The following is a 25,619-nucleotide window of genomic DNA, read 5'->3' as shown; positions in this document are numbered from 1 at the left end:
CATGTGAACTTAATGACATTAAATACAAAAACAGATCAGACATATGTGCTTGTCTGTTAGTATGATACCATTTCATAAATTTATTTTTTACCCCTTCATGCCTTAAGGTCCGTTTGCAAGTTTTGCTTTATCATTATGAAACTTAAACCACTATTAAAACTGATATTTTGTTCTTTTTGCGGTGGTCTTTTTCAGGGTGATTGAATCATTGCTTTCTGTGGACCATCTTAAAAACTATTGCCTTTTAGTACAACTGCTGCTCCATAGACATCTTTAATTTGAACCGTCCAAAGATTTTGAATGAAATGATGTCAGTTGTTACGTGACAGCCAAAACAATGGTATATAGGGAAGATCCCTGTACGACAGCAGTTTAGTCCTGCATGAAGAGGACAGCATCAAATACTGTTTATAATGAAAGAAGCTGAAGAAATTAATTAAAATTTGTACCATGGCTGGAACTTGAACTGGGGTCTCCTTTCTTACTAGACAGGAATGCCAACCATTGCACCACAGCAGCACTATTGCTGACATTGCTGTATGTCATCCCCTACACAAACTTCAATCACAGTATCAGCTTATTTACCTTTCTTAGGTTGTCACTATTTCTGAGGCTCTCTGCCATTGGAACAGCACCCCAGAATTGGACATAAGTGATGATCTAAGAAGGGAGGAAAATAAGTTGATGATATGTAGTGAAGTTTGTGTTGTGGAGGGCATTGGACTTAGGTAGACTGTGCAGCGATTTTAGTCACCCAGAGTGCTGCGGTAATGATTTCAAAGTAATTCACTAAAGGATTTTATTCAGATTGATACTGACTATGGAAGCTGGTGTACTTAGGTCAATGGCTTACAGCTGATGGCTGAGCAATTGATGTAATGGTGCTACTTGCTTTAAATAAATGACAACATGAATGACTGCATCAGTAGCTGTACAGTCATAACCATTGGTTCCTGGTGTTGTTGACTACTACAGGTTTTCAGAATGAGATTTTCACTCTGCAGCGGAGTGTGCGCCGATATGAAACTTCCTGGCAGATTATAACTGTGTGCCCGACCGAGACTCGAACTCGGGACCTTTGCCTTTCGTGGGTAAGTGCTCTACCAACTGAGCTACCGAAGCACGACTCACTCCCGGTACTCACAGCTTTACTTCTGCCAGTACCTCATCTCCTACCTTCCAAACTTTACAGAAGCTCTCCTGCGAACCTTGCAGAACTAGCACTCCTGAAAGAAAGGATATTGCGGAGACGTGGCTTAACCACAGCCTGGGGGATGTAGGAGACGAGGTACTGGTAGAAGTAAATCTGTGAGTACCGGGCGTGAGTCGTGCTTCGGTAGCTCAGTTGGTAGAGCATTTGCCCGCGAAAGACAAAGGTCCCGAGTTCGAGTCTCGGTCGGGCACACAGTTTTAATCTGCCAGGAAGTTTCACTACAGGTTTTACTCTATCATAACATAATTGAATGTGATAACAAAAACAGTGTGTGCAACTTCATTATCCAATAAGTACAAGGTATTCTGGTGCCTGCTGCCAGTAAAGTTCTCTTTAACGTGTCAGTAAATCCACATTCAAAAACTGTGATCAGCTAATCCTCATTCTCATATACACTCCTGGAAATGGAAAAAAGAACACATTGACACCGGTGTGTCAGACCCACCATACTTGCTCCGGACACTGTGAGAGGGCTGTACAAGCAATGATCACACGCACGGCACAGCGGACACACCAGGAACCGCGGTGTTGGCCGTCGAATGGCGCTAGCTGCGCAGCATTTGTGCACCGCCGCCGTCAGTGTCAGCCAGTTTGCCGTGGCGTACGGAGCTCCATCGCAGTCTTTAACACTGGTAGCATGCCGCGACAGCGTGGACGTGAACCGTATGTGCAGTTGACGGACTTTGAGCGAGGGCGTATAGTGGGCATGCGGGAGGCCGGGTGGACGTACCGCCGAATTGCTCAACACGTGGGGCGTGAGGTCTCCACAGTACATCGATGTTGTCGCCAATGGTCGGCGGAAGGTGCACGTGCCCGTCGACCTGGGACCGGACCGCAGCGACGCACGGATGCACGCCAAGACCGTAGGATCCTACGCAGTGCCGTAGGGGACCGCACCGCCACTTCCCAGCAAATTAGGGACACTGTTGCTCCTGGGGTATCGGCGAGGACCATTCGCAACCGTCTCCATGAAGCTGGGCTACGGTCCCGCACACCGTTAGGCCGTCTTCCGCTCACGCCCCAACATCGTGCAGCCCGCCTCCAGTGGTGTCGCGACAGGCGTGAATGGAGGGACGAATGGAGACGTGTCGTCTTCAGCGATGAGAGTCGCTTCTGCCTTGGTGCCAATGATGGTCGTATGCGTGTTTGGCGCCGTGCAGGTGAGCGCCACAATCAGGACTGCATACGACCGAGGCACACAGGGCCAACACCCGGCATCATGGTGTGGGGAGCGATCTCCTACACTGGCCGTACACCACTGGTGATCGTCGAGGGGACACTGAATAGTGCACGGTACATCCAAACCGTCATCGAACCCATCGTTCTACCATTCCTAGACCGGCAAGGGAACTTGCTGTTCCAACAGGACAATGCACGTCCGCATGTATCCCGTGCCACCCAACGTGCTCTAGAAGGTGTAAGTCAACTACCCCTGGCCAGCGAGATCTCCGGATCTGTCCCCCATTGAGCATGTTTGGGAGTGGATGAAGCGTCGTCTCACGCGGTCTGCACGTCCAGCACGAACGCTGGTCCAACTGAGGCGCCAGGTGGAAATAGCATGGCAAGCCGTTCCACAGGACTACATCCAGCATCTCTACGATCGTCTCCATGGGAGAATAGCAGCCTGCATTGCTGCGAAAGGTGGATATACACTGTACTAGTGCCGACATTGTGCATGCTCTGTTGCCTGTGTCTATGTGCCTGTGGTTCTGTCAGTGTGATCATGTGATGTATCTGACCCCAGGAATGTGTCAATAAAGTTTCCCCTTCGTGGGACAATGAATTCACGGTGTTCTTATTTCAATTTCCAGGAGAGTAGTTGGAACTGGGAAATTGTTTATTAGTGTAAACAAAAGGACTCCCCCACTCTCCCCCCCCCACTCTCCCCCCCCCCACTCTCACCCCCACTCTACCCCCAACCTACCATTCACTCTACCCACCGCACACTCTACCCACCGCACACTCTACCCACCGCACACTCTACCCACCGCACACTCTACCCCACCGCACACTCTACCCCACCGCACACTCTACCCCACCGCACACTCTACCCCACCGCACACTCTACCCCACCGCACACTCTACCCCACCGCACACTCTACCCCACCGCACACTCTACCCCACCGCACACTCTACCCCACCGCACACTCTACCCCACCGCACACACTCTACCCCACCGCACACTCTACCCCACCGCACACTCTACCCCACCGCACACTCTACCCCACCGCACACTCTACCCCACCGCACACTCTACCCCACCGCACACTCTACCCCACCGCACACTCTACCCCACCGCACACTCTACCCCACCGCACACTCTACCCCACCGCACACTCTACCCCACCGCACACTCTACCCCACCGCACACTCTACCCCACCGCACACTCTACCCCACCGCACACTCTACCCCACCGCACACTCTACCCCACCGCACACTCTACCCCACCGCACACTCTACCCCACCGCACACTCTACCCCACCGCACACTCTACCCCACCGCACACTCTACCCCACCGCACACTCTACCCCACCGCACACTCTACCCCACCGCACACTCTACCCCACCGCACACTCTACCCCACCGCACACTCTACCCCACCGCACACTCTACCCCACCGCACACTCTACCCCACCGCACACTCTACCCCACCGCACACTCTACCCCACCGCACACTCTACCCCACCGCACACTCTACCCCACCGCACACTCTACCCCACCGCACACTCTACCCCACCGCACACTCTACCCCACCGCACACTCTACCCCCCCGCACACTCTCCCCCACCGCACACTCTCCCCCACCCCCCGCACACTCTACCCCCCCCGCCCCACTCCACCCCCCCCGCCCCACTCCACCCCCCCCCGCCCCACTCCACCCCCCCGCCCCACTCCACCCCCCCGCCCCACTCCTCCCCCCCAGCCCCACTCTCCCCCCCGCCCCACTCTCCCCCCCCCCGCCCCACTCTCCCCCCCGCCCCACTCTCCCCCTCCCCCCCGCCCCACTCTCCCCCCCCGCCCCACTCTCCCCCCCCCCCCCGCCCCACTCTCCCCCCCCGCCCCACTCTCCCCCCCCCACTCTCCCCCCACCGCCCCACTCTCCCCCCACCGCCCCACTCTCCCCCCCCCCCGCCCCACTCTCCCCCCCCGCCCCTCTCTCCCCCCGCCCATCTCTCCCCCCGCCCCACTCTCCCCCCCCGCCCCACTCTCCCCCCCCCCCCCCCGCCCCACTCTCTCCCCCCCGCCCCACTCTCTCCCCCCCGCCCCACTCTCTCCCCCCGCCCCACTCTCTCCCCCCGCCCCACTCCCCCCCCCGCTGCACTCTCCCCCCCCGCCCCACTCCCCCCACTCTCCCACCCCCGCACCACTCCCCCCCCCCCCGCGTCCCTCTCACCCCCCCCGCCCCTCTCTCTCCCCCCCCCGCCCCTCTCTCTCCCCCCGCCCCTCTCTCTCCCCCCCGCCCCTCTCTCGCCCCCCCGCCCCACTCTCTCCCCCCCCCCCCCGCCCCACTCTCCCCCCCCGCCCCACTCTCCCCCCCCGCGCCCCTCTCCCCCCCCCCGCGCGCCCCCCGCCCCCCCCGCACCCCTCTCTCCCCCCCGCCCGCGCCCCTCTCTCCCCCCCCGCCCCTCTCTCCCCCCCACCCCCCTCTCTCCCCCCCGCCCCCCTCTCTCCCCCCCGCCCCCCTCTCTCTCCCCCGCCCCTCTCTCTCCCCCCCGCCCCCCCTCTCTCCCCCCCGCCCCTCTCTCTCCCCCCCGCCCCTCTCTCTCCCCCCCCGCCCCACTCTCTCCCCCCCGCCCCACTCTCTCCCCCCCCGCCCCACTCTCTCCCCCCCGCCCCACTCTCTCCCCCCCGCCCCACTCTCTCCCCCCGCCCCACTCTCTCCCCCCGCCCCACTCTCTCCCCCCGCCCCACTCTCTCTCTCCCCCCCTCCCGCCCCACTCTCTTCCCCCCCCCCCCGCCCCACTGTCTCCCCCCTCGCTCCACTCTCCCCCCCCCGCCCCACTCTCTCCCCCCCCTCCCGCCCCACTCTCTCCCCCCCTCCCGCCCCACTCTCTCCCCCCCCGCCCCACTCTTTCCCCCCCTCCCGCCCCACTCTCTTCCCCCCCCCGCCCCACTCTCTCCCCCCTCGCCCCACTCTCCCCCCCCCCCCCGCCCCACTCTCTCCCCCCCCCCCCCCCCGCCCCACTCTCTCCCCCCGCCCCACTCTCTCTCTCCCCCCCCTCCCGCCCCACTCTCCCCCCCCCCGCCCCACTCTCCCCCCCTCGCCCCACTCTCCCCCCCCCGCCCCACTCTCTCCCCCCCCGCCCCACTCTCCCCCCCCCCGCCCCACTCTCCCCCCCCCCCGCCCCACTCTCTCCCCCTGCCCCACACTCTCTCTTGCCCCCCGCCCCACACTCTCTCTTGCCCCCCGCCCCACACTCTTGCCCCCCCACTCTGCCCAGTGCTAGTGTTTTATTGACACATTTTTTGGCCTGTTACTTTTAATTTCATACTATATTTGGTTTACTGCCGATTCTGCTACTATTAGTCTACAAATAAGATAATGTAAAGTGTATTACATTGTGTTCGTTGTAATTATATCTGTGAATGATTGTTACTAATAGAGAGATTTTGTTGCAGTCCCCCCTGATACAGCAACAAAAACGCTCCGTCATAGAAAATAGGGAGGTACGTAAACTTAAATCACAGCTTGATTCGGTGACATATGAATATACGGATCTTCAAGAGGAGCTGCAACAAGCACAAGAACAAATAAGAATTCTGAGTAAGATAATTTCTGACAACAATTAATACAGACATAACACAGTACTTGTTGATTTTGTTATATGTCTTAGTTAGCTGTGAAACAATTTTTGAAAGTATGTAGTTGTTTGTTATGTATAGTTATTGATGTGAATCAACTAGTTATTAATTCTATTGTATGTTAATGTGTAAAGTCTAATGTAAAATAATTGTGAAAAATTATCACTGTATGAGAATGCAGGCTGTCTGTCAGCCATCCTGATGAAATCTTTTCATGTGCAGAGTGCCAATGTTTGATTTTCTTACTCATTCTTGCCTGAAAAAGACAAGTAGGAAGCTAAAACAGTGCAAAATTCAGGATAGGATAACGACAGTGTTACCAAAAGGATAGATTGCTACTCATAATATGGGGATGATGGTAATTCGCAGGTAGGCACAATGGAAAGACTATTGTACATTTAAACTTTCGGCTGAAAGGCCTTCTTGCAAAGTATAAAACACACACACACACACACACACACACACACACACACACACACACACACACACACACACACAGACAGACAGACACACACAGAGAGAGAGAGATAGATAGATATATGGGGGGGGGGGGAGACTAATGAAGGCTATTCGATGTGTTGGCGGTATAGAAGGCTTTGTAGTGCTAAAATGGGAGCAGGGAAGGGGGTAGGTAAGTGGAGAAGTGGGTCTAATGAAGATTGAGACCAAGGGGCTATAGAAATGTAGGCTATATTGCAGGGAGAGTTCCCCCCTGCACAGTTTAGAAAAGCTGATGTTAGTAGGAAGGATGCAAATAACACAGGCTGTGAAGCAGTCTTTGAAGTGAAGCACATTGTGCTGGGCAGCACCTTCAGCAACTGGGTCGTCTAGATGTCTCACGGCTGCAGTTTGTAAGCCATTCATGCAGACGGATGGCTTGTAAGTTGTCGTGCCCATGTTGAAAACAGCACATTGGTTGCAATTTATTTTGTAGATCACACAACTGGTTTCACAGGTAGCCCTGCTTTTGATGGGGTAGGAGATGCCCTTGATCGCACTGGAGTAGTTGGTGGTGGTGGTTGTAGGATGTGTGGTAGAAGTTATGCACCTAGGTCTATCGCAAGGATGCAATCCCTGAGGCAAGGGGTTGGAAGCAGGTGTGCACTAGGGATTGACAAAGATATTGCCTAGCTTCAAAGTGGTAGAATCAGGGTATATATGACCCGGGACAACTGGGAGATCCTGGAAAAACCTGGAAATTGTTCAGAATTCCGGGAATTTTATTTTTCATTGTTTCTGTTTACAGTTAAATTTTTGTGATTTTGACTGGTAAGAACCAATACTCTAACAAAGGATATTACTGTATCCCGCTAGTGCAGAATAATACAGCAGCAACAAAACATGAACGAGAGAAAAGAAAACGAAAATAAAACCTAAGTTGCCGTATACAACAAAACAGTGCTCATACAAGCGTCTGCCAACAGGAAAGTGTGTCAAAGGCTTTAGGAACACTATGTAAAACAAACTGCCTCTGATGAGCGTGGCGTGACAACTGTTTAAATTAGATTCGTTTGAGCAGTTGCAGGCGGCGTCTTGCGCATGCGCGATTGAGTCGCGTAAGAGTAGTACCTTCTCCCACTTCTGGTTACAGAAGTGTGGCTGGGCCCCCTACTTAATATTGCCCCGGTTTGGAAATACAGTAAATCTGAGGCTGATGCACAGAGCAGTCTGAGTTCTGGTGGGGAGGTGGGTCATCTCCACGTGACCTGTGTTTACGTTCAGCGATTTTGTTGTTTCCTCTTTGTTTATTGCTCTCACGTTAAATGATAACAAAACGGATATTTGTGGCCAGGAGCTATCAAATGAATTAAATACATTCACATAATTACGGAAGGCTAAAATATGTTATTAGTTTCAGATTTTATTTCCACCTTTCTAACAGTCGAGCATTAATCGTCTTACAGGACAATGAAGTTATTTTTGCCGGTTTGCTAAAGACAGTAGGCTTTTGTTAATCTTTTCTGCTGAGGCAGTCAATTTATTTGAAACAAAGTGTTTAATTTCACACTATTGGCTAGTTTCAACTGTTCGCAGCATTTCAAGTGCACGTATGGCATTATGCTATAATAAAGAACCAAACATGAGATAATACAGTACTGGTACGTCAAAAAAATTTACATACGAATGTGCAATATAAGCTTAATTATGCATTTTAGTATGGTTCATGAAATTCCAAGGCTCTTGAAGTATCCTCTTTTGTCTTATTTCTTATATGACATAATGTAAGGTCTTTTAATGTTTTACACATACGAACATATGGGCTTCCTGCATCATCGTAGCTGCGCAAGTGCGGTGACGCCTGTTATCTGGCGCTCTCTTGGAACTGCTGAAATGAACCTATTTCCAACAGGTCGCCGGAAAATATTGCGAACGGTGGTTTGGAAAGCGTTACATTCAAAGCAAATCCTTTTACACAAGAGGAACTATGTGCGAGATGTATGATGAATTTCTTAAATCGCTAAGCGTTTGATTCTCATTTAAAAATCAACTCTTTGAGGACGGCCGTTTAGATGAATTTCGAGCCCAGAAGATTAGATATGTACGTCTTTATTAAAAATTTTACTGGCGCATTTGTGTGATGTATCTTAAAGTGTAACACCCGCAAAAAGATCAACTTATATGTGGAAGCTTAGCTTCTCTTTCATTTTATTAATCTTAGAGACTAATAGTATATGTGAATGCTATGTATATTAATATAAATCATTAACTTTTCTTGTTTGTGTGTTCGTGCTACTTAAGAATGATCTTGCTATTGGCTGACTACATCATGTGCCCTATGCTGTCATCAGCTGGCGAGATCACGTGGCATAAGCTATGACTGGCTTACAAAAGCACATCGCTATCTCGATTTCAGTGCTTCGGAAAGTGACATGCAGTGTTTGGTGGAATTCAAATTTATACCTTCGTAATACGAAAATATGCAGCATACACATTTGCTGCACATCAAAGGTCTTTCAAAACGTATTCCCCCCTCCCTCAGTTTCGTTTTATAAAGTACCAGGAAATTCTATGTCAGTATATAAAACCTTAGACATTCAAAGGATTGATGAGTTTTACAGTGCCGAGGAAGAGTATACTGTCACTTAACATGAAAAAAGTGTATTTTCACCCGCGAGAAGATGTATTTTTAACTGGGAAATCTGGGATTTTTTTTTTCCTTGTCCACGTATACACCCTGTGGAATTCCACTTTGGGAGGGGTGGGTAGAATAGTGGTTGAGATACTCCTCTTATTAGGACACAAGAGGTGGAAAATGTGATTCAGTTCTTCCAGTTGAGACTGGTACTGAGTCAAGAGAGAGTGCTCCTTTGTGGTTGGATGGTGGATGTGTGGGAGATGGTAGGGACTGGAGAAAGAAGGTATGGTAGATGTTTTTGTGTACACATTTGGGACAGTAGTTTCGGCCTGTGTAGGCCTCGGTGAAATCCTTGGTATTTGAAGAGGGACTGCTCGTCACTAAAAATGTACAACCACAGTTGACTAGGCTCTATGGAAGGAACTTCTTGGTATGTAATGGATGACAGCTGTCGTTATGGGGTATTGCTGATGGTTGGTAGATTTGATATGAACGGAGGTACGGATGTGGCCATCTTAGAGGTGGAGATCACCACCAAGGAAGGTAGCTTGTTGGGTTGAGGAGGAACAAGTAAAGAGAATGGTGGAGTCCATGCTGCCTTCTTACCCCACCACCCACACCAAGTTGCTTCTTCCATGAGGCACAACTGCAGTCCATAGTCCAGCCACAGTGGCCGAACAGTGATCATGTCTGGGAGGGGTGCATGTGCCTGTGTGCACGTGTGGAGGGCGGGGGGGGGGGGGGGGGGGGCTGCGTGTGTGCTTTTTTTTTTTTATACTTCATGGGAAGATGTTCAGTTGAAAGCTTAAATGAATAGCGGTCTTTCCATTGTGCCTGTCAGCACTCAAGTGAACTTTTTGAACCCCTGCCCCCCCCCCCCTCCCCACCCTTCCAGCAAGAAAATATTAACCTCAGCTAATCCATTTACATGTGGTACCCTCTCTTCACACACATCCATCCACTGACCTGTATTCCACTATTACCGTCCTCTCTCTCTCTCTCTCTCTCTCTCTCTCTCTCTCTCTCTCTCTCTCTCTCTCTCTCTCTGATCTCACTGTGTTTTCAGTTTGATTTTAGCTTGCTTTTGTCTTTCACTGTGTGTTTTAAATAGTTTTGAGTTTTTCCACATTTTTCTCACCTATTGTACATATTTTTATGCATTCTTCCCATGTATTTTTACATGTAAATACTCTACATCGATCCTTGCTTCTGTCATCTGGGCCATTACAGAAAACCTTCCCCATTTCTAGCCAGAACTCTATCCCACATACTGTTCCTTCATTGTTGCGTAGCTCATGAAATCCTTCCAAATGACCTGACCATCAAAATACCCATCTCTGGGTGCAATCCGTCCTTCCACATTGACATTTCTCTATTAGGTTCCACCAGTTCATAACCCTCATCACCTACTGCTGCAAAACCATGTAAATCAGGCTCAAACTTTCTTGTAATTCCTCCTCTCCATACATAAAATACTCCTGATCTGCCGTCCCAGATTTCTGCATCCCATCACTCGCATGGTGACTCTTGCTCTTTAGGAACTAGAGCAGCATGCACAATGCCACTGCAAAATTTCCAGCCTGTTCGTCTCCTGATGCCGCCTTGGACTAAAACTGTCCACCACCTTGACAAGAGCATACAAAACTACCCCACATATCCTCATAGCTGATAAACCATATCTCACAGACTTATTACATTTGCCACACCCTCAGAAACTAACTCCCACCACCATACAGAATTGAGAACCTAAACAGAACCAAAACAGTTATGAACCATTACCCCAAAAGCCCAAGTCCCACAGAAGTATGTCTTTCTCCAAGAGTTATGTTTTGCCCCACTCCCAAATTCATTCATGGACTTCTTGAACACTTTCTGTCCATCTCCTGGTCCCTAAGGTAGAAACACTTTTTGCCCCAACATTACCTATTAGACTCAGTCTAAAACCAATACTGAACCGTGCCTGACTTGGTTCACTCCTCTATCCAATCGTGACTCACCCCCAATGCCCCCAAACCACTCCTTTTAATATCCCAGAATTTCCTCATCTCAAACATTGCCTCACCATCATTCATCAAATCCTTTAAAATGGAAACTAACCTTACATCTGCAGAAAGAACTGCTATTCACCACTTAAAAACTAAACCTGACTGTACAATCCTACCTTCTGACAAAGGCTCCACTACTGTGGTTTTGAACTACAGAGATTACATGGTGGAGGACTCGGCCATCTCTCAGATATGTCTGCCTACAAACCCTGCCGCAGTGGTCTCATTCCCAACAGCATCTCTAATTCCTCCTCAGATCTGTAGGTGCAATTCAGAACCTCTCCTTACACCCACCACCCCTCTCACTCCTGCCTTCTAAGTGCTTCCTAAAGACCATAAATCCAATCACCCAGGGCACCTCATTGTGGGTGATAACTGTGCCCCCACTGAGAGAATCTCAGGTCACATTGACCAACACCTTAAGCCTACCCATAACCTACTGTCCTATATTAGACACCAATCATTTCCTCAGACTCTCTACAGTTCCTTGTTCCTTTACCACACAGTGTCCTGTCAGTCACTGTTGAAGCCCCATCCTTCTACACCATCATCTCCAATGCCCATGGCATTGCTGCTATTGAAGAATGCCTTTCCCAGCTCATGACTGACTCCAGACATCCAGCCTCCTCCTCAGTCACCATAACACCTATGTCCTCACCCATAATTAAGTCTCCTTTGAAGACATCATGTGCAAGCAAATCCAGTGCATAACAATGGTCACCTTCATGACATCATCATATTCATGCTATCTAAACAAATCCTTCCAGACCACTCATAATCCTAAACCCCTCACCTGGTTCAGGTCCCTCACCCCCACCCGGATCTCATGGCTCTTTCCCAAATTTGTGAGTGACACACACTGGCCCCTGAGCTATTGCAGCCCATTCTTCTTTCCCACAGTGCATTTCCTTCCCCTTGCCCCGCCCTCCCTTTCCTTGTTGCCCCTGCCCCTGTCCTTGTTGCCCCTGCCCCTATCGCCTTCCCTTGTGTTACTACTTACATCGACCTGGCTATCCACCTGGTTTCTTGTATTCCTTCCAGTTTTCGTTTTTCTTCGCCTTTTTCTTGCCATCCTTTTTGTAAGCATCAAAAACTGGCAGTTCTTCTATGGCTGTCTCTTCGGTTGGAAATGGTTCATTTAATGATCCTTCTTATGACCATATTGGATGCACTTGCCATCAGGGTCAGGGTCCTTTTGGACTCTGCAGTCATGGTTTGCAACATCTACCTACCTCCTGACAGGCCACCTACACCCTCTACCCTCACTACCTTCCTTCAGCAACTCCCTCCTCCCTTCCTCCTCATGCCCATCACCCATGGCCATTTGCTACCACTATCTGTGATCGTTGTCATGTGTTGCGACATCTTAAGTGGCATCCGCCCTTCACTGGTTGAATTACCTGTAAACAGCTACACACCAAAGCCCATTACTTAATAAAACGGAGCAAGTGGGTGTGTTCTATCCTTTCATCACTGGTGTGGGTTACACTCCGCACCCTCCAAAGTTGTCATCAGCATTCTTCTATTCTGGGCCGTGCCCTCCCAGGTGGACTTTGTACAGATCCATAAGTTCTGACAGAACACCTCACAACCTATTTTGCAGCAGCATTGGTGTCAGTTTTCCTCATCAGGAAACATATCCCCTCTGGGCGTTTAACTGTATTTGGCTCCAAGGCATTTTCCTGTCTCATTGGAGAGACAGTATTGTGGTTTCTGTCCTTACGCCGAGCAAGGATCCATTGTCCCTTGATAGTTACTGGCCCTTCAGTTTGACAAATGGCCCCTGCAAGTTTTTTGAACAATAGTGGCTTGCGGGCTCAGTTGGGACCTCAAATCTCGGGACTTTTAAATCTCCTTACCAGTGTGGCTTTTGGGAGGGACAGTCTCCAATCCATCATCTTCTTCAATTGGAAACCACAGTTCAGAAGGCCGTTTATCAGTCCGCTATCTTGTTGATTTTCTTCGATCTTTGTAAGACCTATGATACAGCTTGGTGCCATCACAGCTTACTTACACTCCTTGAGTGGGGTCTTTGGGCACCCTCCCAATTTTTATTCAACCGCTCATTGACCTCCGCGGAGCAACAGCTCCAGGTTGCCATCCGGCACACATTGGCGTAGGTACTCGTGTGGTTTTCCTCCTCCCCCCTTAAATCCTTCACTGTACCACAGTCCACCCTGATCTGGAGCTCTGCCCCAGTGCCAGACTGCGGTCCCCAATTCCATTGCTTAGGTCTTCTTTTTGACAACAAGCTTGCTTGGTTGTCCCTTATTCACTTTTTTGAAGATCAGCTGTTCCTGTAAATTCAGTGTCCTTCACTTCCTTGCCCACACCTCCTGGGGCAGGGTTGTTCAACCCTTTACCACCTTCATTGGGCATTAGTTCTGTACCGTCCAGCCCCGGTAGCTGAGTGGTCAGCGTGACGGCATGTCAATCCTAAGGTCCCGGGTTCGGTTCCCGGCTGGGTTGGAGATTTTCTCCGCTCAGGGACTGGGTGTTGTGTTGTCCTAATCATCATCATTTCCTCCCCATCGACGAGCAGGTCGCCGAAGTGGCGTCAAATCGAAAGACCTGCACCAGGCGAACGGTCTACCCGACGGGAGGCCTTAGCCACACGACATTTCAGTTCTGTACCATCTAGACTAAGGTTGTCAAGTTTATAGATCAGCTGCCACTTCCACGCTGCTCCTCTTGAACTCAGTTCACTATTGTGGTATATGTTCACTCACAGGTGCCTTTTGCACTAGCCTTGTCAATAGTCTTCCAGTTGACACTGGGATGCATTCTCTTTTGGTTCAGCAGTCCCAGTTGCTGGTTTCCTATGCCATCATTATTCACTCGTCACATGCTCACCCCTCGTATTCTATTCTTATCACGGCTTCAGGACGTCACCCACCCATTGCTCTCCCTTGAATGGGTTTCCATTATATGGCTCTGCCTCATTTCTCTCCACTGTGATTTCCAACTTCCCCCATGTCCCCTACGTTCCCTCCGGACCATTCCCTTTTGGTTAGTACCTCAGCCCAGGATTCAGATGGATCTCTTCTGGGGTCCGAAAGCATCCATCACTCAGATGGTATTCCATTGTTTGTCCCGTCCGCTGTTACAGGATTTTCACGATACCGTTGTTTCTTTACATTGATGGCTCTAAATCCACCGATCCCGTGGAATAGACCTTCATGTTGGCATAGGAACACCATCTCTTGTCTGCAACGCCTAGTTGTTTACTGTGGAACTGGTGGCCAACTATCAGTTCTTCTTATTTATTAAATGGTCCTTCCTCACCTGAGTTTACTCTGGTACAGACTCGGTGAGTGGCCTTAAGGCTATCACTCGGTGTTTTTCCAGGCACCCCTTGGTCTCTGTCATCCACAACCTTATTACAGATTTTGGCAAAGCTGTTTGGTCCATTTTGTTTCTGTTCTCGGCCATGTATGAATCTTGAGTGATGAACTTGCCCAGTGAACCAATTTGTGGCTTTGCATCAAATCCATTTTTGCTCAATTGTGGACTGCATTGTAGGGGCGGTATCCCTTCTGTCTAATAAACTTAGTGTAATCAAGGAGACGCCCACCATGAGGTGTTTTCATCGAAGGGTATCAACCATTCTCTGCTGTCTTTGTATTGGACATACTAGGTTGACCCACAGTACTTTTACCCTCCCAGAGGGCTCACGGTTCTTTCGTGAGTTAATGCATGGCGCACACAGGGCCCTGAGCTATTGCATCCCATTCTGTCTACCCTGGCTGAATTCCCTTCAGCATGCCCCTCCCTCCCCATTTTTGCTCCTTCCCTGCTGCCCCGTCATTCCCCTCTCTCGGTGTTCTCGCTTATGTTGATCTGGATATCCACCTGGTTTCCTGTACTCTTTGCAATTTGGTCTCTCTTGCCTGTTCTCATTCATCCGTTTTGGCATTTTGGTCCCTCCTTTGTGGCTTGACCTACACTTCTAAATTTTCCGTATGTAGTGTGAGCCATTTGGGGGACGAACCCCCTTTTAGTGTGTGCAGCGTGGATTCTTGTCCCCCGCTCCCATTCCTTTCCCCCCATTCCTTTCCCCCCATTCCTTTCCCCCCATTCCTTTCCCCCCATTCCTTTCCCCCCATTCCTTTCCCCCCATTCCTTTCCCCCCATTCCTCCTTTCCCCCCATTCCTCCTTTCCCCCCATTCCTTCCTTCCTTTCCCCCCATTCCTTCCTTCCTTTCCCCCCATTCCTTCCTTCCTTTCCCCCCAATTCCTTCCTTCCTTTCCCCCCAATTCCTTCCTTCCTTTCCCCCCAATTCCTTCCTTCCTTTCCCCCCAATTCCTTCCTTCCTTTCCCCCCAATTCCTTCCTTCCTTTCCCCCCAATTCCTTCCTTCCTCCTTTCCCCCCAATTCCTTCCTTTCCCCCCAATTCCTTCCTTCCTCCTTTCCCCCCAATTCCTTCCTTCCTCCTTTCCCCCCAATTCCTTCCTTCCTCCTTTCCCCCCAATTCCTTCCTTCCTCCTTTCCCCCCAATTCCTTCCTTCCTCCTTTCCCCCCAATTCCTTCCTTCCTCCTTTCCCCCCAATTCCTTCCTTCCTCCTTTCCCCCCAATTCCTTCCTTCCTCCTTTCCCCCCAATTCCTTCCTTCCTCCTTTCCCCCCAATTCCTTCCTTCCTTTCCCCCCAATTCCTTCCTTCCTTCCTTTCCCCCAATTCCTTCCTTCCTTCCTTTCCCCCAATTCCTCCCTCCCTCCCACCAATTCCTCCCTCCCTCCCCCCAATTCCTCCCTCCCTCCCCCCCAATTCCTCCCTCCCTCCCCCCCAATTCCTCCCTCCCTCCCCCCAATTCCTCCCTCCCCCCCCAATTCCTCCCTCCCCCCAATTCCTCCCCCTCACTAAGGTAGCTCCCTCCCTTGCGGTCCCAAATCTTGTAGAAGCCTTCTCTTTCTCTGAGCCCTGCCCTCCTCATCCTCTGAAAGAGGTGATGGCGATGGTGGTGATGAGGAGGAGGAGGAGGAGGAGGAGGAGAATAACACAAACTAATCCAGTGGAATCACAATGGATATTATCATCACCTATCAAAAATATAACACGGTGTCTCCTCTTATCCTATGTTCTGTCTTGCTCTTCAAGAAATGCAGTTCCATGATGACTACCCCCAACGTTTCGTGGTTATTGAGCATTCTGTCGGAACTGTCTCCACCCCTAGATAGCATCTGGAGGGGTGTGCACTTTTGTTCACACGGATGTCATTGGTGACTGGATCCCCCTTCACACCAACCTGGAAACGATAGCAGTCTGAATGCAAATGACTCCAGCAATCACCATTTGCAATGTCTACCTCCGTCCAGGTAGGTCAATTCCTTATGTTGAACTGCATACCTTAATGTAGCAAGTCCCGTCTCCGTATCTCCTCGAGGAATTCGTGCAGTCTCTTCTCTCTTCACATGACACAACCCCAGGCCGGGGTTCAATCCACAACCAGATGGTACAACACTTGGATGTTACCCAGAGACAACAGATGCTCAGGGTTTTCAACTGCATTATGCTCATGGGTGCCTTCCTCTTGCAATCGCAGGACAGCTTAGTTATCTCCATCCTTAAGTTCGGGAAGAACCCAACATCTCTCTACAGCTACCAACTGATTAGCCTGACCAACATACTTTGTAAACTGCTCAAGAGGATGGTTTGCTTCTGATTATGTTGGGTACTCGAATCTTGGGGCCTTTTGTGCCAGTATCAATGTGGCTTCTGGGAAGGACAATCTACAACTGACCATTTACTCAGGTTGGAAACAGCAATCCCACAAGCTTTTAATAACCACTGATACCTTGTCATAGTCTTCTTTGACCTACATAAGGCATATGACACGGCTTGGCACTGTCACATTTTAGTTACCCTCCATGACTGCAATTTTCGTGGCATCTTTCCTATTTTCATCCACAAGTTTTTATCCCACCTGCTCTTCTGTATTAGTGTTGGCACCTCACTCAGCACGCATCGGACCCAGCAGAATGGTATGCCACCTGTGTTAAGTGTCGCACACATCCTCATTGCCATCAGTGGGCTTGTACCTTCTGTTGTGCCCTGGTTAACCTGGTGTCATATGTCTAAGATTTCTGCATCTAGTGCAGCTCCCATTCAGCAGCACCTGCTGAACGCCAGCTCCAAGGCGCTAACAGATAGGCCTTTGTGTGAGCCCTTCCCCATGGCTTCCAGTTTTCTCCCTCCAAAATGCGGGTTATGCATTTTTGCCCTAGACCTACAGCACACCTCGATCTAGAACTTTACTTTGGCGACCAGTGCCTAGATGTTGTAGCACAATCCCGTTTCTTGGACCTTCTTTTCGATAAAAAGCTGATGTGGCTGCCTCATATTTGCCACCTGAAGACTACATGCATGTGGAAGCTTAATATTAGCCCACACATCTGGGGGTTCAGACTATGCTACTCTTCTGTACCTTTACTGTGCACTGGTTTTGTCCAGACTAGATTATAGTTGTCAGGTTTATGGCTCAGCAGTACTATGGAACTACTTGACCGTGTTCATCATTATGGGGTGTGTCTGGTTATTGGTGCATTTTGTACTAATGTCGACAGCCCCTTCGCCGAAGTGGGTATTCCTCCTCTAGAAACACGACGGAGCCAACTCTTGTTTTCTTACGCAATCGCCATTCAACAATTCTCTGACTGTCATATATATATATATATACTGTCCTCCTGAAACCCATCCTCGAATGGGATTGTTGGTTGAAATGCGTCTCCTTCCCTCTGTTGGTATCTCCAATCCCTGGAAAGTCACCCTGTATTTCTTCCTGCACCCCCGTTTGAATGATGCCTCAACTACAGGTTAGGATTGACCTCTTCTAGGACCCTAAGGTCACTGTGCCCCTATGGTATTCCTGCTTATTGTACATTTCATCCTTGAGGAGTTCCACGGTGCTACCATCTCACACACTGATGGTTCTAAAACAGTAGATAAGACAGGTTACACTTTTACGTCTCCTACTGGCATGGAAAACCATTTACTGCTGGGATCACATAATGTGTTCACAGCAGAGCTGCTAGCAATTAATAGGGCACTCCGTTTTGTTACTCAGGCCTCCCTCTGCAGTGTTTCAATATGTACTGACTCAATAAGTATCTTACAGGCTATAGTCCACTGCTTCTCTCATCACCCTTTGGTCTCTGCTGTCCATGACCTATCTTTCCTTGGTTGTGCAGCATGCTCAGTTGTCTTTCTCTGGGTCCCAAGTCGGTGGGTATCTCAAGAAATGAGCTGGCTGACCGTTTGGCTAGAGGCAGATACTTATCCCCCATTCCCTTGCAGATATGCGGATTCACATCAAATCTCTTTTTACCCAAAAGTGGAATGACATCTGATGCACTACTCCTCTCAGTAACAAATTCCTCAGAATAAAGGAGACTACTGCGCCATTCCTTCCGCTTCTCTCTGAAGGAGTCCACTGTCTAATGCCGTCTACACATCAGTGGTATTAGGCTCACCTACTGTTTTATCTCGTGTAACAAGCCATCAACACAATGTGGTTGTGGAGCCAGACCGATTTTCTCCCATGCAATGTCCCTTTTTTTTTTTTTGCACTTTGCACGAAGTGTAACCTTCCAAATTCCTTGTCTTTAATATTAGGCAGATGATTCTCAGATGGTTGAACTGGCCCTCAATTTCCTTCGAGAACGTGGTTTTTGTTTTCAGTTACAAGGTTTTGCTTTCCTCCTGGAGCAGGTGCAGGGTTGTCACGGACGGGGCCTGTCTTCATGTTCTCTGGGTCTGTGACCCATGGCCACTCCCCCATGTAAAGACTGCTCAAAACAAAGATGATGTGACTTACCGAACGAAAGCACTGGCAGGTCGATAGACACACAAACAAGCACAAACATACACACAAAATTCAAGCTTTCGCAACAAACTGTTCCCACGTGGAATGTTTCCCTCTATTAATTTTTATATATATATATATATATATATATATATATATATATATATATATATATATATATATATATATATATATATATATATATATATATATATATATATGAATATAATAGAGAGAAACATTCCACGTGGGAAAAATATATCTAAAAGAAAGATGATGAAACTTACCAGACAAAAGCGCTGGCAGGTCGATAGACACACAAACAAACACAAACATACACACAAAATTCTAGCTTTCGCAACCAATGGTTGCCTCGTCAGGAAAGAGGGAAGGAGAAGGAAAGACAAAAGGATATGGGTTTTAAGGGAGAGGGTAAGGAGTCATTCCAATCCCGGGAGCGGAAAGACTTACCTTAGGGGGAAAAAAAGGACAGGTATACACTCGCACACACACACATATCCATCCACACATACACAGACATAAGCAGACATTTGTAAAGGCAAAGAGTTTGGGCAGAGATGTCAGTCGGGGCGGATGTACAGAGGCAAAGATGAAGTTGAAAGACAGGTGAGGTATGAGCGGCGGCAAATTGAAATTAGAAATTAGCGGAGATTGAGGCCTGGCGGATAGCGAGAAGAAAGGATATGCTGAAGGGCAAGTTCCCATCTCCGGAGTTCTGACAGGTTGGTGTTAGTGGGAAGTATCCAGATAACCCGGACAGTGTAACACTGTGCCAAGATGTGCTGGCCGTGCACCAAGGCATGTTTAGCCACAGGGTGATCCTCATTACCAACAAACACTGTCTGCCTGTGTCCATTCATGCGAATGGACAGTTTGTTGCTGGTCATTCCCACATAGAACGCTTCACAGTGTAGGCAGGTCAGTTGGTAAATCACGTGGGTGCTTTCACACGTGGCTCTGCCTTTGATCGTGTACACCTTCCGGGTTACAGGACTGGAATAGGTGGTGGTGGGAGGGTGCATGGGACAGGTTTTACACCGGGGGCGGTTACAGGGGTAGGAGCCAGAGGGTAGGGAGGGTGGTTTGGGGATTTCATAGGGATGAACTAAGAGGTTGCGAAGGTTAGGTGGACGGCGGAAAGACACTCTTGGTGGAGTGGGGAGGATTTCATGAAGGATGGATCTCATTTCAGGGCAGGATTTGAGGAAGTCGTATCCCTGCTGGAGAGCCACATTCAGAATCTGATCCAGTCCCGGAAAGTATCCTGTCACAAGTGGGGCACTTTTGGGGTTCTTCTGTGGAAGGTTCCGGGTTTGAGGAGATGAGGATGTGGCTCTGGTTATTTGCTTCTGTACCAGGTCGGGAGGGTAGTTACGGGATGCAAAAGCTGTTTTCAGGTTGTTGGTGTAATGGTTCAAGGATTCCGGACTGGAGCAGATTCGTTTGCCACGAAGACCTAGGCTGTAGGGAAGGGACCGTTTGATGTGGAATGGGTGGCAGCTGTCATAATGGAGGTACTGTTGCTTGTTGGTGGGTTTAATGTGGACGGACGTGTGAAGCTGGCCATTGGACAGGTGGAGGTCAACGTCAAGGAAAGTGGCATGGGATTTGGAGTAGGACCAGGTGAATCTGATGGAACCAAAGGAGTTGAGGTTGGAGAGGAAATTCTGGAGTTCTTCTTCACTGTGAGTCCAGATCACGAAAATGTCATCAATAAATCTGTACCAAACTTCGGGTTGGCAGGCCTGGGTAACCAGGAAGGCTTCCTCTAAGCGACCCATGAATAGGTTGGCATACGAGGGGGCCATCCTGGTACCCATGGCTGTTCCCTTTAATTGTTGGTATGTCTGGCCTTCAAAAGTGAAGAAGTTGTGGGTCAGGATGAAGCTGGCTAAGGTAATGAGGAAAGAGGTTTTAGGTAGGGTGTCAGGTGATCGGCGTGAAAGGAAATGCTCCATCGCAGCGAGGCCCTGGACGTTCGGAATATTTGTGTATAAGGACGTGGCATCAATGGTTACAAGGATGGTTTCCGGGGGTAACAGACTGGGTAGGGATTCCAGGCGTTTGAGAAAGTGGTTGGTGTCTTTGATGAAGGATGGGAGACTGCATGTAATGGGTTGAAGGTGTTGATCTACGTAGGCAGAGATGCGTTCGGTGGGGGCTTGGTAACCAGCTACAATGGGACGGCCGGGATGATTGGGTTTGTGAATTTTGGGAAGAAGGTAGAAGGTAGGGGTGCGGGGTGTTGGTGGGGTCAGGAGGTTGATGGACTCGGGTGAAAGGTTTTGTAGGGGGCCTAAGGTTCTGAGGATTCCTTGAAGCTCCGCCTGGACATCAGGAATGGGATTTCCTTGGCAAACTTTGTAAGTAGTGTTGTCTGAAAGCTGACGCAGTCCCTCAGCCACATACTCCCGACGATCAAGTACCACAGTTGTGGAACCCTTGTCCGCCGGAAGAATGACGATGGATCGGTCAGCCTTCAGATCACGGATAGCCTGGGCTTCAGCAGTGGTGATGTTGGGAGTAGGATTAAGGTTTTTTAAGAAGGATTGAGAGGCAAGGCTGGAAGTCAGAAATTCCTGGAAGGTTAGGAGAGGGTGATTTTGAGGAAGAGGAGGTGGGTCCCGCTGTGACGGAGGACGGAACTGTTCCAGGCATGGTTCAATTTGGATAGTGTCTTGGGGAGTTGGATCATTAGGAGTAGGATTAGGATCATTTTTCTTCGTGGCAAAGTGATATTTCCAGCAGAGAGTACGGGTGTAGGACAGTAAATCTTTGACGAGGGCTGTTTGGTTAAATCTGGGAGTGGGGCTGAAGGTGAGGCCTTTGGATAGGACAGAGGTTTCGGATTGGGAGAGAGGTTTGGAGGAAAGGTTAACTACTGAATTGGGGTGTTGTGGTTCCAGATTGCGTTGATTGGAATTTTGAGGTTTTGGAGGGAGTGGAGCTGGAAGTGGGAGATTGAGTAGATGGGAGAGACTAGGTTTGTGTGCAATGAGAGGAGGTTGAGGTTTGCTGGAAAGGTTGTGAAGGGTGAGTGAGTTGCCTTTCCGGAGGTGGGAAACCAGGAGATTGGATAGTTTTTTAAGGTGGAGGGTGGCATGCTGCTCTAATTTGCGGTTGGCCTGTAGGAGGATGCTCTGAACAACAGGTGTGGATGTGGGAGAGGAAAGATTGAGGATTTTTATAAAGGATAGGAGTTGATGGGCGTGTTGATTGGCTGAGTGGATGTGTAGGTGAAGGATTAGGTGGGTGAGGGCAATGGATTGTTTGGTTTGGAACTGGTATAGGGACTGATGGAAAGAAGGGTTGCAGCCAGAGATGGGAACTTTAAGTGTGAGGCCTTTGGGGGTGATGCCAAATGTCAGACAAGCCTGAGAAAATAAAATATGGGAGTGTAATCTGGCTAGGGCGAAGGCATGTTTGCGGAGGGAATGTAAATAAAACTTAATGGGGTCGTTGTGAAGGTGTTGTGAGGGTGACATGGTACTAGAAGGTGGAAAGTGGAACACGAGGCTGAAATGAAAATGAAAATAAATATGAAAAAATATATGGGGAGAGATAAAGGTAAAATTAGAAAGCAAATGGAGATCTGGTGTGAAAAAAGGCGAAAAAGGGTTGGTTAGGGCTGGGCTATGTTGATCCTGTGGTGAACTTGTGTAGGTAGATAATGATGTGCATAAAGGTTAGGTGGTTGTGTTGCCGCCAAAACACGTTAAAGGGTGGAGAAATTCGGGAAAATTTCGAAAAAACTACGTGAGGATGTATTAAAAGGAGTGGTTTGGTGGTGGCAGATTATGGAAATGAAGCTAACAATTGTTTGATGAAGAAATAATGACGTTAAAACATGTGGGAAGCGGCTAAAAATGATCGGTGATGTGAGAAAAACGGAAATGGAAATAAAGCAAAAGTTATTAAAACTGTCGAAAGGGTTGTTTAATAGCTAAAAGGAACTGTTTGTGGACTGGAAACGGTGGATTTTATAGCAGCAAAGCGGAAAAAAAATTTTTTGGTTATGGTTTCGAAGTGATTTACGTATTATTACGTATTATTGAGTGTATATCGACGGGATAAAATTGTATACTGGATTACGGTGAAAAAGGAGAAGGTGAATAGAAAGTGAAACTGCTGGCAAAAACAGAAGGAGGAAATAAGACGACAGAAAAGACTTCGAAATGTAACAGTGACAATAACAATAACGATAACAATAACAAACGTGATTGTTGGCTTCAAATTAACGATATGAATATAATAGAGAGAAACATTCCACGTGGGAAAGACTTGCCGCTCCCGGGATTGGAATGACTCCTTACCCTCTCCCTTAAAACCCACTTCCTTTCGTCTTCCCCTCTCCTTCCCTCTTTCCTGATGAGGCAACAGTTTGTTGCGAAAGCTTGAATTTTGTGTGTATGTTTGTGTTTGTTTGTGTGTCTATCGACCTGCCAGCGCTTTTGTTCGGTAAGTCACCTCATCTTTGTTTTTATATATAATTTTTCCCACGTGGAATGTTTCCTTCCATCATATATATATATATATATATATATATATATATATATATATAAAAAAACAAAGATGAGGTGACTTACCGAACAAAAGCGCTGGCAGGTCGATAGACACACAAACAAACACAAACATACACACAAAATTCAAGCTTTCGCAACAAGCTGTTGCCTCATCAGGAAAGAGGGAAGGAGAGGGGAAGACGAAAGGAAGTGGGTTTTAAGGGAGAGGGTAAGGAGTCATTCCAATCCCGGGAGCGGAAAGACTTACCTTAGGGGGAAAATATATATATATATATAAAATTTTTGCAGTTTAGATTTGACCTACTTTTTTATGGCTTCTACTGCATGTGTTTTTAGTGCCTTCACTTTATAGTTTGACCCCTCTGACTGGATTTGCCCACTTTTTGCAGATACCTCTATTTTACTCACTCAACTTTTGAATTGTGGGCTGATGATATCACTGTTTAGTCCCATAACCCCCTCAATCAATCAGTCAGTCAATCAATGGTTCTTTTACTTCATAATGAGTCAGCCCCCTATTGTAGTTGCAGGTCCCCCTCCACAGTAATCCTTATTTTGCTGGATTACCCCTGCCTTTTGGCCTTTCACACTAAATTTGCCCTCCCTCCTTCCCTGTTCTGGGTGTTAATGGAAGACTTTCACATGGTTATGTCTTTCTTCAGTTTTCTTCGCAAAAGTGGTTTTTCCTCCCAGGCTCAAGTCCTTGAATTTCCCTCTGGAATTTTAGTCTCACAGTTAACATTGGTGTTGACATTGGTTGTAGAGACCTTGGCCTTGCCTCCATATTGACCAGGATCTCCCCCCTTTCCCTATGTTTTTGTGGTCTTTTGTGAAATTTTGTTTCTACTTTCCTTGTGTCTTCTTCCGCTGCTATTGTCCCTACTGTCGTGGTCACAGCATGGTGTGGGGATCGGGAAGGGTCGGTGGCAGTGCCCAATGCGCATACCTACTCTAGCTGTCCTTCCCCTCTTCATACTGCCCTGATGTTTCTTTTGCCTCTTTGTTTGGCCATTTACCTTTGATCTCACTGTTTGGTACTCTCCCCGTTCAACCAACCTGGTTCAGGCTCATTGATGTCATCTTCACATTCTGGACTGAGGTTGAGGAGATCATATTTGTTTTTCTCCAGAACTTCTATACCTTCTCACCCATTCACTTTTCCTGCTCCTCCTCAAGACAAGCCATCTACCACGATGTTTACTTTCACCTCAGAGATGGCTACATCAGTTCTTCCATCCATATCAAATCCACCAACCAGCAGCAATACTTCCATCTAGTCAGCTGCCACCCATTCCACATCAAGAAGTCTCTTCCATACAGTCTAGCCAACCTTGATCATTGCATCTGTAGTGATGAGTAGTCCCTATCCTAATACCAAGTGTCCTGCTGATACCTCCACTGACCAAACTTACTGTCCTAACATTCTACAAATGTACTTCTCCTGTGCCTTCTCTCTGCAGTCACCCCCCCCCCCCACATACCCATCATCCCTCCACAAAGCAGCACTCCCCTTGTGACTCAGCACCACCCAGGACTGGAACAACTGAATCGCATTCTCCGCCAAGCTTTAGACTCTCTCGTTGTGCTCTGAAATGAGAAAAATCCTATCATCGATCCCACTTCTCCTACAGTGCTATTCCACTATCCGCTGAAAATATGTAACATCCATGTCCATCCTTACCCATCTCTTTTCCAGCCGTGCTCCTAACTCCCTATGTTATGGCTCATATCCCTGCAGTACATCTACATCTACATCTACATCTACATTGATACTCCGCAAGCCACCCAACGGTGTGTGGCGGAGGGCACTTTACGTGCCACTGTCATTACCTCCCTTTCCTGTTCCAGTCGCGTATGGTTCGCGGGAAGAACGACTGTCTGAAAGCCTCCGTGCGCGCTCTAATCTCTCTAATTTTACATTCGTGATCTCCTCGGGAAGTATAAGTAGGGGGAAGCAATATATTCGATACCTCATCCAGAAACGCACCCTCTCGAAACCTGGCGAGCAAGCTACACCGCGATGCAGAGCGCCTCTCTTGCAGAGTCTGCCACTTGAGTTTATTAAACATCTCCGTAACGCTATCACGGTTACCAAATAACCCAGTGACGAAACGCGCCGCTCTTCTTTGGATCTTC

General features: G+C 48.8%; 1 protein-coding gene across 3 annotated transcripts in view; it reads left to right on the top strand.

Annotated features, from left to right (window-relative positions):
- Nucleotides 1-25,619, top strand: part of LOC124798027 (myosin-9-like) — a 242,792-nt gene that overhangs the window by 30,238 nt on the left and 186,935 nt on the right. For all 3 annotated transcript variants that reach the window (XM_047261240.1, XM_047261239.1, XM_047261241.1), the window contains exon 6: nt 5,835-5,979. In XM_047261240.1, coding sequence (XP_047117196.1) covers nt 5,835-5,979 — 145 coding nt within the window. The remainder of the gene's footprint in view (nt 1-5,834; nt 5,980-25,619) is intronic.

This window comes from Schistocerca piceifrons, chromosome 5 (genome assembly GCF_021461385.2).
Source record: "Schistocerca piceifrons isolate TAMUIC-IGC-003096 chromosome 5, iqSchPice1.1, whole genome shotgun sequence".
Lineage (NCBI taxonomy): Eukaryota > Metazoa > Arthropoda > Insecta > Orthoptera > Acrididae > Schistocerca > Schistocerca piceifrons.
Note: the sequence above shows the minus strand (reverse complement) of the source record. Positions and strands in the feature narration are given on the sequence as shown.